The 17,776-nt window shown below is 40.0% G+C and overlaps 1 protein-coding gene across 1 annotated transcript; it reads left to right on the top strand.

Annotated features, from left to right (window-relative positions):
• Positions 1 to 712: 712 nt before the first annotated feature.
• Positions 713 to 16,942, top strand: LOC122625465. The gene is made up of 5 exons (XM_043805549.1): positions 713 to 918; positions 3,361 to 3,768; positions 12,334 to 14,871; positions 15,120 to 15,479; positions 15,559 to 16,942. Exons 1-5 carry the CDS (start codon positions 713 to 715, stop codon positions 16,940 to 16,942), a joined length of 4,896 nt encoding a protein of 1,631 aa, XP_043661484.1.
• Positions 16,943 to 17,776: the final 834 nt, after the last annotated feature.

Raw genomic sequence — 17,776 nt, 5'->3', positions numbered from 1 at the left:
GTAAACAAATGTAACAAGCAAAGCTGAGAATAACCAACGAATATAATATATATAGATTCATTCTGAAAATCGAAGGCAAACCGAACGGACGTATTGATTCTTAATTAAAATCCCAAATTAAATACCCAAACTTAAGACACTCTGCAACTCCCTGCAACTTAATAAGAACCTACTTATCATAACTGGCGCAGTCGGCAGCCCTTGGCCTAAGGACGGATTCAACAGGAACGAAGGATTTGTGACGACCAAGGATGTGGAAAATTATTTTAACAATAGCATTGTAAGGAAGAAATAAAAACAGTGAGTAGAGTGTTGTGAGTGAAATGGAGGTTTTTTTAAAAAAAAAAATAATAAATCGCAAGTAAAACAAAATATGGCAAACGAAATGAATAAAACAAACAAATGCAAGAAGAAATAAAAATAGTAAAATCACAATTAAAGAAAAATAATACAAATGTGGAAAAGAATAAAAGCAAAAAACAAATGGAAAAAAATAAGAATTAAATGGAAATAATAAGTTAAAATAACAAGGTGAAAGGGAGTAGAAGAGAAGTAATTTGGAAATTTAAAATCAAGAAGAAATTGAGAAAACGAAATTCATTATGAAAAAAAATAAAAATACAAAGTAAAAAAATTGTGGAAGAAATAAATCAATTTAAAGTTACGGTCGACGATAAAATGCACGGGGAAAAAGTTCGGTTCGATCGGACGAATGGTCAGTGGCGGATGTTGGCAGGCGGTTCGCGTCGAACGGCTCAAGCAGACGAACGACCGTCGGCAAGCGACAATGGTTGTCGGCGGTTCGATGCAACGAGAAGTTCGCCGAGCGAACGGTCGTCGGTCGACGTCAGGGAACCAGACGGTTCGGGCGGTCGGAGTTAGAAGGTCGGTGCAACAAAAGTACGATGGTACGATGCGGTAGGAGAACGGTCGTATGTATTGGTTCGATGGAATCGAACGTTGCATACAAGTACAGGGGCGGATCGAAAAACACCGCGGGTCCTGAAGTAGAGAAAATTAAATAAATTAGGGGCTCGTTCGCATGTATTAGGCAGGACGCTGTGCAAACAGGGTGGCTGCTTAGCGTGAGGACGAGACCAAAACAAGATAATTAGGAGTAGGATAGCCATTCACATGTATTAGGCGGCGCACTGTAACGCACAGGGCGGCCGCTTAGCGTAGGAATGGATATTCGTATATTGAAGAAAAATTAAAATTGGTAAATAAAAGAAAGTTGAGTAAATTGAGGCTCGTTCGCATGTATTAGGCAGGACGCTGTGAAAACAGTGTGGCTGCTTAGCGTGAGGACGAGACCAAAAGAAATAATTAAAGAATAGGATAGCCATTCACATGTATTAGGCGGAGCTTAGCGTAGGAATGGATATTCGTATATTGAGGAAAAATTAAAGGTGCGAAATAAAGAAAAATACAACGGAATAAATAAATTGGGAAGAAATATCGAAAAAATAATAATAAAAATTACTGCACATACAAAAATAATAATAATAAAAAAAAAAAAATTAAGCAATCCAGCCATGCACATGTATTGGGCGGCGCACTGTAACGCACAGGGCGGCTGCCTAGCGTAGGTATGGCTGGGGGTTGGAAAAATTACACAGTACGTGAGAGAAAAGGGGAAACACCGAAGTGCAATGACTGTCCGCATTTGGTTCCGAGGCTGTATCGCACAGCCGACGAGCTAGCTTCAGCATGCACGGTGGAATAGACAAGACGGGGATGCCTTAGCAATGACTGTCCGCAATTGGCTGTGAAGCTGTATGGCACAGCTGAACAGCTAGCTTCAGCATGCAGGGTATTTTAAAGAATAAAGTATCGAAAAAAAAAAAAATAATAATAATAATAAAAATAATAATAATAATAATAAAATATAATAATAACAAAATAGTACATATTAAACACCACCCAATAAAAAGACAAATAAAGCAAGCGACATTTATTTTGAAACCCCATTTTGTTTAAATAATATTCAATGTTGAAGAGTTATTCATGATAATTAATTACAGAAGCTCCATTTCACACACGGACACTTGAGGACTCACTAATTAAATAATCACATAACTGGCATACATATACATACACGAAGATCCGGTTTTGGCAAATACATTTTATTAACTATGATTACTATTACTAATTATTAATAAGACAATATTAGATTAAGTAACACATAACACAAACAAACACACTCGAAAATATATAGGCAAGCAGAAAAGGTAGCTAACTTAGCAGAAAATGGCAACTACAGGGGTATTAGAAGCGATCAAGGTGATCGACTTGGTAGAGATTATCCCCAAATATGATGGAGAAGGAGGTGGTCAATTGCCGGGGCCGAAGAGAACAAGTTTGAAGTTATACCGTTGAAAGGGAACGAACCGTTGGCTCAAATACAACTGGGAGCAGCAAGAGTAATTCAAACTCATAAGACATTCATCCATATTGTAAGGTTACAGGAATATCAAGAAACGATAGAGAGGATGGAAAATACACTTAGGGAGATCGTAGAAGAAGCCGAAACCAGAGACTTAGTTAAATCACTGCAGAACAAACTGCAGATGATAAAAGCAAGATTAGAAAGCATATGTCCCAAACGTAGGAAAGCAAGAGGATTAATCAATGGATTAGGGTCAGTTATAAAATCAGTAACAGGAAACTTAGATGCGGAAGACGCAATAAGGTTAGAGGAAGAAATAAGGAAAATGAAAGAAGAGGAAGAGAGATTAAGAGAAAGCATGAGTTCGCAGGAAAAGACAAGTAGCAAGGTTAGCATTATGTTCAGGAACTTGACAAGATATATAAATGAGGAGCAAATTAGGGTAAATACATTCATAAATAATTATAGAAACGGAATAAGCAAGACATTTATTGAAGAAGACAAGAGGATTTATAGATTAGAATACATTGATAGAATTTCATTAACGATTGATATGCTAGGGTTAAACTTAAATGATGTTACCGAGAGCTTATTATTGGCTAAGATAGGTGTAATTTCAAGATTCATATTCGACAGGCAAGAAGCAAGCAAATGTATGCAAGAGCTAGAAGAGCAGGATGTACATTTAATTTCAGAGGAACACATGTATGAATTCTTAGACCTAAGAGCCATAATGAACAGAACGGATATCATATTTTCAATTCAATTATTTTTAAGAAAGAAATATTTTCGCTGCGAAGAATAATCGCACTCCCAATGAATAACACAGAATTTGTAATAACACCAAATTATTTGGCGATTCATGAAGACGAAATGTATTATTATAAGGAAAAATGTCAGTTTATAAGGAATATATATATATGTAAGAACGACAAGATTGTAAACCAAGCTAATGAAAAATGTATAAGAAGGCTGATAGGTGGAAGAGAGGCGGAATGTGAGACGAAGGATGCAGGATTCATCACCGCGATATTCGAACCAGAGGCTGGGTACATCGCGATATTTAATGGAGAAAAGGTGAAACTACAAACAGATTGCGGACCGGAGAGGACATTGAATGGATCGGCCTTAATAAAATTTAGCCATTGCAAGACAATGGTGAACAACGTCCAATACGAGGCAGTGGAGAAGCTTGGCGCAGCTGAATTAAAGCTGGATATACCACGGATAGAGACGATCAAGAAAAACAGGACAACCCAAGAGTTGGGGATACACGAGTTAAGAAACATCGTTATACAAACATCGGAGTTCACCCGATACCCCTCACCACAGAACTGCATCCGCTCCAATTCCACTTTTCGGCCAGATCAGCACTTTAAGTAAACAAATTTAACAAGCAAAGCTGAGAATAACCAACGAATAAAATATAGATTCATTCTGAAAATCGAAGGCAAACCGAACGGACGTATTGATTCTTAATTAAAATCCCAAATTAAATACCCAAACTTAAGACACTCTGCAACTCCCTGCAACTTAATAAAAACTACTTATCATAACTCGCTGCCTTGGGGGATTTCAGCCTCAATTACATGATCAGTGGAAGTGGCAGTGTTGCACCGCACTGCAAACATTGTGTCATAGAGGTACGACTTTAGGAGTTTGTGTGTGCTTTCGGGTAGGGCTGTTTTAATTTTAAACATTAGGCCGTCGAGCCAGACTCTGTCGAATGCTTGGGATACGTTTCGATACGATACGATTTTCGAATGCAGTTCTTATTTCCGTTGTTATACGATTCACCTGTTCATTGGTTTCGTGGCATTCGCGAAATCCAAATTGATGGGCTGGGATTATGTTGTGGGTTCTCAGATATAGATTTAGTCGGGCCAGCAGGGGAGGGGGTCGAAATGCTTCTCATGTAGGAATTAAGCTAGCTCAAGTTTGAGCTGTGAAACGCCATTGGCATTCCAAGTATATCAAAAGGTTTTGATTACGCAACATGTCTTGTATGGTGGTCCTCATAAATGCCATAAATTCCATCATGCTCTGTTGTAAGGCTTGCATCATAGCTTCAGTTTTTGTTTCTTGCTGCGTAGCTGGGATTTGTTGTGTGTCACTTCATGTGGGGTTGAGGTATTTTGGGTTGGAGGCGTCATACCTGATTTTAAAACGTTTGCAGAGGTTATCTTGTTAGTGCTGGGTGTAGACCAGGGAGCGAAACTTGTTGCTTTCGAAAAAAGTACTTCAGGATTTGTTTCTGATGGTGTCAGCGTAGCTGTTCCTTGGTGTGCCGTGTACATTCTTTTGTGAAGACGGCTTTTCAGCTCTTTGTAGATTGGACAGCCTCTGTAGTTTGTCTGCCTGTTTCTGTTTTTGATATTGAACACGCTTTTGGCGAAAAATCCCTTTTCCTTTAGCGCCTCACTTATCTCTTCGGGCGTAACATCAGACTCAATGCCCTTTAGTACTACTTGCAGGCCCTTACTGGTTTTAAGCTGGTAGGTGTAAAAGCCTATTTGACTGGACTTGATGCTCTTTCTTTGGGCAGGAGACCCATCAGTTGGCTTTGCCCCCGCTTTTTGTGGATCACACATACCTTGCACGAATTTACTACTGCTTTCATCAGGTTCTTAATTCTAGGAATGCAGTATTTCGACCGGATGAGAAGCATTATTAAATGGTTACCACCATGGAGAGTTATGCGATGTGTGAAATTCGCAAGGAGGCGAGAAAGCAGGCAGTTTAGGAAGAAAGCCGCCACACGGCCGCACGCCCTGATCAGTCCTTGCGGATCTAGAAAAGGGTTCATGCTTAGGATGGAACTGGAACTTAGCACTGGACGCTTTTAACGGGAGCGGCGGTACTTAACGGAGACACGAACCTATTATTAGTCAAGACGCATTTAGTTGGATAAATACAATTCTTATTGGAACATTCTTGTTAGAACACTTATTAGGTTTCAGGAAAATCCTGTTAGAAGGTTTGTTTGTAAACGGTGTATAGGAAAAATGAGCTAGAGAGATCCCTTTTGGGGTTGAGTGTAATTTTACGTATTGATTTTACTTCGTCGAGTAGATATTTATGTATAGAAGAGTTGCTTATAATTTTAAATAGGTTTGAGAGATAACTTTACATTTGTGTTCCTCAGCGCCAAACGGGGAGACTGCTGTGAAGACGCTCGCTCCCGTATATTCCCACTACCACCCGAAAACAGGCCAAAACCGCCGATTCTGTATATGCTATGGGGATCCCTCTCTAAAAAAGTTATGCAAATTGGGTGTCATTGGAAAGGATTTTTCAAGCCCTTTCCAATGGTATGCTTTTCATTATGCGATTCTTAAATTACAAATACTTTTCATAAAAACTCTCAAAATTACAATTGCACTTCTTCGCGCACAAGCAATCTTGGAAGGGGGTGCGCACAAGCAATCTTGGAAGGGGGTGTACCTGCGCGCACAAGCAGTCATAAGGATGATCGCAAGGGTGGGGGTGAGATTTCTGTTTAAGGCTATGCAGCTTACTGTGTCCTCAATTTTCTGGGAAGGTAACTGGTGGTTGGATTATTAGTTCAGAAATATTTAGAAATATCAAACAAACTGGTTATAGGGTCGTGTATACGTATATATAAAAAATCATATAATCATAAAACAGTTAAAAAACCGTTGTTCCCGTATATTCCAGCTACTTTCAGCTAAAAGCTATGGAGCCGTTGAGAAGAAAATCTAAACAATCTGAAGTCATAGCGACTTTCAGCTTAAGGCTACCCACGTTTTAAATGTATGCCTTGCAAAATGTTACTTATAAAGTAACAATGACTAGTAGTCACCAATAATTTCATGATCCCTGACTGCGGTCATCCGAAATAATTCCCTACAGAGATATGTATTTCAGATTGTCTGTGATCTGTCTCCATTTTTATTATGCTAGGAGACCCCATAAAATCAAATATTTATGACTCTTTGAACCTATTATCGAGAATGTCAAGCGGCTATTTACCTGCATCCAAACCCATAGCTCGCCCTCCTTTTCTGACTTCCCCATTGCAGTCTGTGCAGTCTGCAGTCTGTGAAGGCTCCTTAAATCGAGAACCAATCAGGTGGATTCTAAGAGTAGACACCCCCTGTAGATGTCAAACTCTCTAATCCTCGTGTATAAAAATGGATCCCCTTAAATTGCTCAGGATCAGTTCTTATAATACCTCAGCACTGCATTCTTATAATATACATAATTTCGGTCGAACTTGCTCGGGATATCACGTCTAACCGTTTTAATTGTTTGTGTGGACTCAAACCATTTACTGTGAAAAATTTTAAAAACGAATTAAAATATATAAATAAAATATATTTATAAAAAATTCAAAATGGAATCATCAGTGGCTTGTGATTTGTGCAACCAATGCATCGAAATTAGTGAGTTTGTCTCTCATTACGCGAAGTGCTCAGAACCCAGTAAAGCCTGCGAGGCTTTAATGTTAAACTCAAACATTAGATGTGACTTATGCTCTAATCTAGTAAAAAATTGTGAATTTGATGATCACTACCAACGCTGTGAAGGACCCCGAAATGCATTTAGCATTTTAATGGGTAGAGGAAAACTGGATGAAGAAGACCGCCCTATGACATCAGCTAAGTCTATAAAACGATTGAGGATGGAAGAGGATAAGGAAATATCTAACCCCCCAAAAAGAAAACAAATTGACTTAAGAAGGGAACTCTTATGTCCTACTTGCATCCAGAGAACGTCAACATATTTTGACCGATATACATAAAAATGCGTCGGCCAGAGAAGTTAAGAACAATGCGAATATCATATTGCTTACATCAGAGACGACATTTCCAGTAAAATCATATCGAATTGATAGTCCATTTAATAATATGATTGATTTAAAAGAGTTTTATCAGCAGTGTCAAAAAGATATAGTTGAAGTTATAAAGCATTGTATGATAGACTACAGAACCATTAAATTTAACCTAAGTGTATATGGTACATATAAAGCAAACAGATGAAGGAGTTACAGTGGAAACAATGAAACACTTTAAAACTGCCTACAAATCTGTATACATAAATGAAGATATTATTGATGAGTTAAATTCGGCCATAGATTGCTTACTTACATTAAGCAGCGAATTTCAAGAAAAAGACCCAGGCTGGGCTATTAAAAATTTTAACTATTTTGAAACTACTATAATAAAAATGGAAAATATTCCTGCCAGCGGATACATTAAAGCTCCTCAAAAAATAAGAGCCCAAAATGCGCTAATAAACGTGCAGAATGTCGACGTATTTTGTTTCAAGTGGTGTATACTTGCATTTATAGCTAATCAAAACCATGAAAATAGGACTTTTACAACCCCCCAGCAAAGGAAATATTCGAGAGAAAGGATGACAAAGCCTCTAAGCTATAACATTAATATTAATGATGAAACTATTGTGTATGGCGGAATGACTTTAGATTTTTCGGGAATTCAATTTCCAATCGAAAAAATAGAAGTTCGACATTTTGAGAAAAACAATGTCAACTTTAGTATAAATATTTATGAAATTGATGAAGCAGGTGAAAAAATTGTTGGTCCCACGATTAAAACAAAAGAAAGAAAACGAAATCACATTAATATATTGGGAATCGATAATATTACCCAAAACATTATGCATTTTGCGTATATAACAAATCTTTATACATTATGCTCTTCACAATTTTCTAAAGGAAAATCGGGAGGATATTTTTGTGAGAACTGTCTTCAGTGTTATCATGTGAAAAGCACTACTCACAACAAACTGGAATGCGGAAAAGTGTCCTCATTTTATCCTGACCCTAATACGACAACATCGTTTAAAGGATATCACAAAAAATTATCTCCTCCAGTTGTAATTTATGCAGACATTGAGGCTGTTCTTGAAAATTACAAAACATGCTTGAATTCTTCTGCTTCCTCGTCAAACACGCAAGTACAAAAGCATACGGCATGTGCCGTATCTTTTTATGTTGCCCATAAAGATTATCCTAATCTTAACGAGCTGTGGACCTACGAAGGTGAATAGAACAACATTTTTATAAAATTATATTTAACTAACATATTTAAATTGTATAATTTTATAGGCGTTGATTGCATACAAACATTTTGTAAAACTCTTAAAGAAAAAACTGTAAGCCTGTATTACAAATATTGGGTTAACTCCAAGAAACCGAGGGATGACACATTCGATGAACAGCTTCAAAAGGGAAATTGTTGCGCCTGCAAGAAAGAAATAAATTCGAGCGACCTGGACAAATTCTTTGATCAATTTTCTGGAGAATACGTAGGTCCTATCCATAGAAATTATAAGCCTAAGTTTAGATTAAGTGACCCTTTCTTTCTTGTAGTGTTCCATAATTTATCTAAATATGATATTCATTTATTTATTACTGAATTAGAGGGGGACTTAAGTCCCATACCTTGCAATAAAGAGCTCTATATAGCACTTACGCAAACTATAAAAATCAATGCTACAAGCAGATACAAAATAAGATACATAGATTCAGTCCGATTTTTAAATTCAAGTTTAGATAAACTATCAAGCTATATGGAGGATAAAAATTTTAAATTAAAGTACGAAATTTCAGGGAGAAAAATTTAAGCAAATGAGGAGGAAGCGGGTGTTTCCCTATGACTACTTAGATAGTTTTGAAAAGTTCAATGATACCCAACTTCCAAGCATTGATAGTTTTTATTCAGGAACTACAAAAGGTAGAAAGTTGAGATTAAGCATACTAACTCCTGAGACATAGACGCAGCGCAAGTTTGTCGATTCATGTTGCCACGCCCACTCTAACGCCCACAAACCGCCCAACACTGCCACGCCCACACTATTGAAAAATGTTTTGATATTTTTTCATTTTTGTATTAGTCTTATAAATTTCTATCGATTTACCAAAAAACCTTTTTGCCACGCCCACTCTAACGCCCACAAACCGCCCAAAGCTGCTACGCCACACTATTGAAAAATGTTTTGATATTTTTCATTTTTGTATTAGTCTTATAAATTTCTATCGATTTGCCAAACAACTTTTTGCCACGCCCACTCTAGCGCCCACAAACCGCCAAAAACTGTCAGTGCTGAAGACTCCTTCGCACTTTCACTAGCTGAGTAACGGGTATCAGATAGTCGGGGAACTCGACTATAGCGTTTTCTCTTGTTATAATTCTCTTGGTGAAGAAAATTGTAGTATAGATAACTTTAATTTCGCACAGAAAGTCTGGGAGACATTTAACTGTCGAACTATTAAAGACTATTTAAAACTATATTTAGAAAGCGATGTTTTAATTTTAGCAGATGTGTTTGAAAATTTTAGGAAAATTTGCAAAAAAATTTATAAGTTAGATCCCATTAATTATGTTACTGCGCCATCAATATCATGGGATGCTATGCTTAAGTTCACTAATGTAAATTTGGAACTAATAAGTGATGGTGATATGTATAATTTTTTAAAAAGAGCAATTCGGGGAGGGTTGACTCAATCCATTCACCGCATTTCTATAGCAAATAATAAATACTTTAAAAAACTTCGATCCAAAAAAACCGAACAATTTTTTAAGTTATATTGATGCCAATAATTTATATGGATGGGCTATGAGTCAGCCCTTACCCCTATCAGGGTTTCAGTTTTTGGATAAAGAAGTAGTTGATTCATTCGACTATAAAAATATAGCATGTGATGGTAGTATAGGGTATATGCTAGAAGTTGATCTGGAGTATCCTGCCGATAAGCATGATTTACATAATTATTTACCATTCTGTCCTGAAAATAAAATTCCACCCGGGGGCAAGCAAAGAAAGCTTATAGCTGATTTAACTAATAAAAGTGAATACATAATTCACTTAAAACAGCTTCAACTTTGTTTAGAGCATGGTCTTATTGTAAGAAAGGTACACCGAGTTTTGTCCTTTACGCAATCATGCTGGCTGAAGCCTTATATCGACCTAAACACACAGCAGAGAAAATTGGCTGAAAATGATTTTGAAAAAAATTTTTTTACGCTAATGAATAATGCTGTTTACGGAAAAACAATGGAGAATGTAGCAAAGCGTCGTCAAGAAGCTTTAGTTAAACATTATCAATCGAAACAAAATTCTCCAGGTTTTAGACAGCGCATAGCTAGAAATGATTTTCATAGCGTAGAAATATTTGGTTCAGACTTAGCAGCAATTGAGTCAATACCGTCCAAAATGATGTATGATAAACCCATATATATAGGAGTAACGGTTTTAGAACTCTCAAAATGGCTAATGTATGAATTTTATTATGACTTCCTTTTAATTAATAGTCCATCTACGAAAATAATATATATGGATACAGATTCATTTATACTATCTTCAGAAGAAGATTTTTATCAAACTATAAAAGACAACCCACAACGCTTTGATACTTCTAACTATAAGCAAGAAAACCAATTTAATATAATACAGGCTAATAATAAAGAACCAGGAAAAATGAAAGATGAACATGCCGGTAAAGTTATGACCTCTTTTGCGGGACTTAAGGCTAAGGCATACTCTTGTTTAGTTGATGGAGAAGGAAATGACCCCGAATGTATAAAAAAAATTAAAGGTGTAAAAAAATCTGTTATTAAGAGGCTGAACCATGTAGATTATATTGAATGTATTAAGTATAAAAAGACATTTTATGGCTCACAGAGAGTAATTCGTAGTAGGTCTCACATTCTTTATACCGAAATTGTAAATAAAATTAGTCTTAACTATAAGGATGATAAGAGATATATTTCACCAGATAATTGTAACACTTTAGCCCCTGGTTCTTTTTTCTTTTAATTATTTTCTCTATTAGCAACGCATTTTTATCTTTTACTTTCTGAAGTTCCTCTTTGTTTGGGAACGAGACACCCTATATGCGCGAACAAGTCACCCTTTATCTTTGTTTACATTATCATTTGTATGCAGCTTCAGCAGAGCTTATCAGCGGAATCAATGTAAGCATCGCACCGCTGTAATTGTCCGCGAGCTTGCCCAGTACTTTTCCAAACTTCTAACTCCCTTCTAACTGTAACTTGTTTACGTCTTATGCTAGTTTAATCGTATGGCGTGAGTACAGCCAAAGCTTAAGTTAGTCACATTTTTGATCTGCCAGAAAACGTACGCATCGGTGTCGAACTAATTAATATTAAGTGTTTGAAATTAACCAATAAATCAAACTAAACAGTAACACTGGCGGGTTTATTTATGAACATAAAAAATTGGTCCTTCGAGAGCCGGATTACCGGAACTGCGTTTCTTTCGGGCATTTGATTTTGATTATTGGCCTTTTGGCAAACGGTGATCTATAGATTCCTACATCGTATAGAATCGTTCCCTTCTTTCGACCACCATGCAGAGTGTGATTCAACAACGGGGCTTCTGCAAAAGCCAAATTACTCGTGCGCATAATAATGCCTTAAAATTTGTTGATGACATTCATTCAGTGCAAACAATAGTTGTCCGCCTGGCGCAACTACAGGAAAATTATTTGCGGTTCGTATGGCTCTCGGAAGAGCTGTATGCATTTAAATCGGAAGCCGATTGGGACATTATGCTACACACGCTATTCTCAGCAATACTTTGGAGGAGTTGAGACGGGATGTCACCTCAAACAGTATTGATGCCACAGTTCAAGCCGCAGACACATCCCAGAGAAGTCATGTCGATTTTCAGTTCGAGCGAATTAAACTTCCGACTTTTTCTGGAAATTATGAGGACTGGAAACATTTTTCGGACATGTTTATTGGATCGATTGCTTCCAATTCGAGCCTGACGGATTGCCAACGATTTCATTATTTAAAATCGTACCTTGCCGGAGACGCGCTTGCATTAGTTAAACATATTCCAGTTACTAATGACAACTATCGGGAAGCATGGGATCGGCTGGAACAGCGATATAACAAACAATCGCTAATTATTCGATCGTTCTTAAACAGTTTCATGAGCCTTCCGAGTGCTATAAATTCAAATATCGGCACAGTGCGGAAAATTGCCGATGGTGCAGACGAAGTTATTCGTGGTCTACGAGCTCCTTATTGCGAAGAGAGGGATCCCTGGCTAATTTTCATTTTAATTTCAAAATTAGATAGCGATACCTGCCAAGCCTGGGCTCAGTGCGCAGAATCGGAGGAAAAAGGTGTGACCATCAACCGATTCCTGAAATTTCTCACATCACGCTGCGATACGTTGGAGGCTTTTAACATAACTCGATCAACCCAAGCTCGACGCGCAGCTACAACGCACCACGCAGACACGCATCCAAGACGGGAAGTGCCGAAGTGCACATCGTGCCAGCAGAATCACCAACTGTTTAAGTGTCCTCAATTCATCGCACTCGACATTGCATCTCGCCGAGACTTCCTCAAATCAAGAAAGCTCTGTTTCAATTGCCTCAGCCCGGCTCATATGGTGGGCAACTGTACATCGAGGCATACTTGTCGGATCTGCCGCCGCAAGCATCATACTTTGGTTCATGGCTCGTCGCAGCCAATTCAAAATGGCAACAACATTGACACAGCAAGTGTTGACAGCCGCGATCGACCAGCAGTCTCACATGCGGGATCTACAATTGGCCACAATCAACCGCTAGCTCGAGAAGGTCATCGCTTGGGAAGCGAGACTCCCGCGGAAAACAACTTTACGCATCATACTCTGGAGAATATTCCGGCGGCTGGTTCTCAGACTCTGTTGCCAACCATCCTTGCTGACGTCATCGACGCCTGGGGAAACACAACAACCTGCAGGCTGCTCCTGGACACTGGATCTACAATAACCTTGGCATCGGAATCATTTGTTCAGCGAATAAGCGTGCGTCGAACGCACGCACGGATTTCTATTCTCGGTCTCGCCGCCAACAGCGCGGGCGTTACCCGAGGACGCGCACATATCAAGCTGCGCTCTCGTCATTTGGGCCAAACTGTCGAATTGGTCTCGTTCATTCTCAACTCGCTGACGTCATCACTTCCTGCCCAAGTTATTGACACCTCATCCTCTACGTGGAGGCAAATCTGCGAGCTTCCTTTGGCAGACCCAACGTTCTGCACACCTGGAGCAATCGATTTCATTGTTGGATCGGATCAACTTTGGTCTCTATACACAGGAGATCGGAAACACTTTGGTAACGACTTTCCTATCGCTCTCAATACTGTATTTGGTTGGATTCTTGCAGGCTCTTACTCTGCATTCGATGATCACCCTACTTCTGCGGTTACTCATCACGCGGACCTAGACACGATGGTTCGTTCATTTATGGAGATGGACAGCATTCAGCCTAACCAGGCTCTCCTGGACGCCAGCGATCCCACAGAGCGTCATTTTGCTGCCACACACAAGCGCTCGACGGACTGGGTGTACGTCGTCGAGTATCCCTTCAAGGAGAAGGCACCGCCTATTGATTCGACCTTGCCACAGGCTATCAATCGCTTCTTCTCGCTGGAACGCAAATTTCATCGGTATCCAGAATTGAAGCAGCAGTACGAAGCTTTCCTGGACGACTACTTGCAACGTGGACATATGGAACAACTGACCTCGGCTCAGGTTGAGGAGTCCCCAGACACCTGCTTCTATTTGCCGCACCACGCTGTCATCAAACTGGACAGTCTGACTAGCAAATGTCGTGTAGTTTTTGATGGATCAGGAAAGGACAGCTCTGGAGTATCGCTCAATGACAGACTACATATTGGTCCACCGATTCAACGCGATCTTCTTGGCGTTTGTCTACGCTTCCGGCAGAACCAATATGTTTTATGCGCAGATGTCGAAAAGATGTTTCGAGGCATTAAAATCTTTAAGCCACACACCAATTTTCAGCGCATTGTTTGGCGCAAGACTGAGAATGAACCTCTGCTTCATTTTCGCCTGCTGACGGTTACCTACGGATTAGCACCGTCACCATTTCTGGCTGTTCGAGTTCTAAAGCAACTTGCCGACGATCATGGCCATGAATACCCTGCAGCAGCTCACGCTCTTCTGCACGATGCCTATGTGGACGATATCCCTACAGGCGCCAACACATTCGAGGAGCTTATGATTCTCAAGGACGAGCTTATAGCCCTCTTGGATAAGGGAAAATTCAAGCTACGCAAATGGAGTTCTAATAGTTGGCGTCTTCTGAAATCATTAACAGAGGAAGATAGATGTTTTGAACCTATCCAGCTCCTCAACAAATCAGCTGCGGATTCACCTGTCAAAGTTCTTGGTATCCCATGGAACCCTGGGAAGGACGTTCTGTATCTCAACCTAAAGGGATGCGATGCGACCATTTCTCCGACGAAAAGAGAACTCTTATCTCAGCTATCAAGAAATTATGATCCGCTTGGACTGGTAGCGCCGGTCACAGTTCTACTCAAGCTAATCTTCCAAGAAAGCTGGACAAGTGTCCTGCAGTGGGACGACCCCATTCCTGAAAGTCTACGAACGCGCTGGAGAGCCTTAGTAGAGGATTTACCAGCACTTACGCAATGCCAAGTACCACGGTATATTGCGTCACCATTTCGAGATGTTCAACTACACGGATTCGCCGACCCATCCTCCCACCCTACGGTGCGGTAGTTTACGCTCGAGTTGCAGTTGGATGCAGCTTTCAAGTAACTCTGGTTGCCGCCAAAACACGGGTGGCCCCGATCAAGCCCGTATCAATTCCACGTTTGGAGCTAAACGCTGCGTTACTTCTATCTCGATTGCTTTCTATTGTCAAAACATCACTAACAATTCCTCTTTTCAGCACGAGCTGCTGGACAGATTCAGAAATTGTGCTACACTGGCTTTCAGCTCCCCCTCGACGGTGGAACACCTATGTCTGCAACCGAACTTCTGAGATATTGAGCGACTTTCCCCGTAGCAGCTGGAACCATGTTCGCACGGAAGACAATCCTGCTGATTGTGCTTCCCGAGGACTTCATCCGTCAAAGCTTCTGAAGCATCGACTGTGGTGGAAAGGTCCGTCCTGGCTGGCCACACCCACCTCTGAGTGGCCACCTTCTACAAGCAAGTTCAGCGTATCTTCAAGTTTCGATGTCAACACCGAAGAACGAGCCATAAAGCCCACAACTCTACATAACTTTCCTGATGAAAGTATACACGAGTTACTCATCCACAAATTCTCAACCTGGACGCATCTTATAAGGGTATCTAGCTACTGTCATCGCTTTATCTCATCATAGGAATTCGGCACCATTCCTTACGTCTAAAGAGTTGCTGGACGCACAGCGCCGACTTATTCGACATGTGCAACAAAAATCCTTTGCCAGAGAATATGCGCAGCTAGAGAATCGACGCCAGCTTAACGCTAAATCGCATCTTATCCGGTTTTCTCCGTTTCTGGATGATTATGGAGTAATGCGAGTCGGTGGGAGAATCGAGCAATCTACACTCAACTACAACGCCAAGCACCCGATTCTGATACCTAAAGATACACCACTAGCTGGACTGCTGGTTCGACATTTTCATGTCTCCTATCTGCACACTGGAGTTGATGCAACGTTAACCAATCTTCGTCAGCAGTACTGGATTCTGGGAGCCCGCAATCTCGTCAGAAAGGCAGTCTTCCAATGCAAATCCTGTTTTCTTCAACGAAAGGGCACTAGCAACCAGATCATGGGAGAGCTACCAATTCCTCCAGTTCAAGCTAGCCGCTGCTTTCAACACACAGGGCTGGACTACGCTGGACCGATCGCAATCAAGGAATCAAAAGGAAGAACTCCACGCATCGGAAAGGCATGGTTTTCTATTTTCGTGTGCCTCACTACAAAGGCACTTCACATCGAGGTTGTTAGTGAGCTAACTACACAGGCTTTCATCGCAGCCTTTCAACGATTCATTGCCCGCCGAGCGAAGCCTACTGACCTGTATTCGGACAACGGAACTACATTTCATGGAGGCAAGCAAACTTTGGATGACATGAGACGCCTGGCCATTCAACAAGCCAAAGATGAGGAACTAGCAGGATTCTTTGCCAATGAAGGGATTTCTTGGCACTTTATACCCCCGTCTGCTCCCCATTTTGGAGGGATGTGGGAAGCTGGAGTTCGCTCAATTAAACTCCATATGAAACGGATACTTGGATCAAAGGCTTTAACGTTTGAGGAGCTCTCTACTGTCCTGACCCAAATTGAAGCTATCCTGAATTCACGCCCGCTGTGCCCAACTGGGGATAATTCTTTGGATCCACTGACGCCTGCTCATTTTTTGACTGGATCTCCGTATACTGCATTGCCTGAACCCTGTTGTCTGGATATGCAAGTCAATCGATTGGAGAGGTGGAATCAGCTGCAAGCCATGGTTCAAGGCTTTTGGAAAAGGTGGCATATGGAATACCTGACATCTCTTCATGAGCGGACAAAGTGGCATCTGGAAACCGAGAATCTGAAGATCGACACACTGCTAGTACTCAAGGAGCCCAATCTACCGCCCTCTAAATGGATTCTTGGCCGCATCACCGCAGTGCACGCAGGAATCGACGACAAGGTCCGAGTCGTTACAGTGAAGACTGCTCACGGATTACACAAATGCCCAATTGCCAAAATCGCTGTACTGCCTCTCTGCTGAACAACCGTTCAGGGGGGCCGGTATGTTTGGGAACGAGACACCCTATATGCGCGAACAAGTAACCCTTTATCTTTGTTTACATTATCATTTGTCTGCAGCTTCAGCAGAGCTTATCAGCGGAATCAATGTAAGCATCGCACCGCTGTAATTGTCCGCGAGCTTGCCCAGTACTTTTCAAAACTTCTAACTCCCTTCTAACTGTAACTTGTTTACGTCTTATGCTAGTTTAATCGTATGGCGTGAGTACAGCCAAAGCTTAAGTTAGTCACATTTTTGATCTGCAAGAAAACGTACGCATCGGTGTCGAACTAATTAATACTAAGTGTCTGAAATTAACCAATAAATCAAACTAAACAGTAACACTGGCGGGTTTATTTATGAACACTCTTCATAAAACGAACCTTGAATAGGGTTACTCATATAATCTTCTATTTCATACGTTACAGGCCTTCTTGACTTAACTTTTAAAACTTTAAAAACTTCTGTAGTCCAATTAGGTTCATATCCCTTCATAAATACTCCCTTGTATTTAATTATTCTAACGAAATCCCCTACTAAAAATTTATGTTTTGGGAATATTTTTGGTATATTATATACTGATTTTAAAATGAACTCTTCATTTTTGACACACACATCCACATTTACATTTTAATAGTTCGATGATAAGAATTATTGTATTGATCTACAAGAAATTTGATTTTATGAATCCATTTATAGTCACCCTTCATACTGAACATTTTCCACATACGATTTTTTAGAGTTCGATTGAAGCGTTCACATATAGAAGCCTTTAGGTGTGTATAAGTATGGTAATGATTTATATGAAATTTTGTC

This window comes from Drosophila teissieri, unplaced genomic scaffold, assembly GCF_016746235.2.
Source record: "Drosophila teissieri strain GT53w unplaced genomic scaffold, Prin_Dtei_1.1 Segkk10_quiver_pilon_scaf, whole genome shotgun sequence".
Taxonomy (NCBI): domain Eukaryota; kingdom Metazoa; phylum Arthropoda; class Insecta; order Diptera; family Drosophilidae; genus Drosophila; species Drosophila teissieri.
This window is presented reverse-complemented; position numbering and strand designations above follow the sequence as displayed.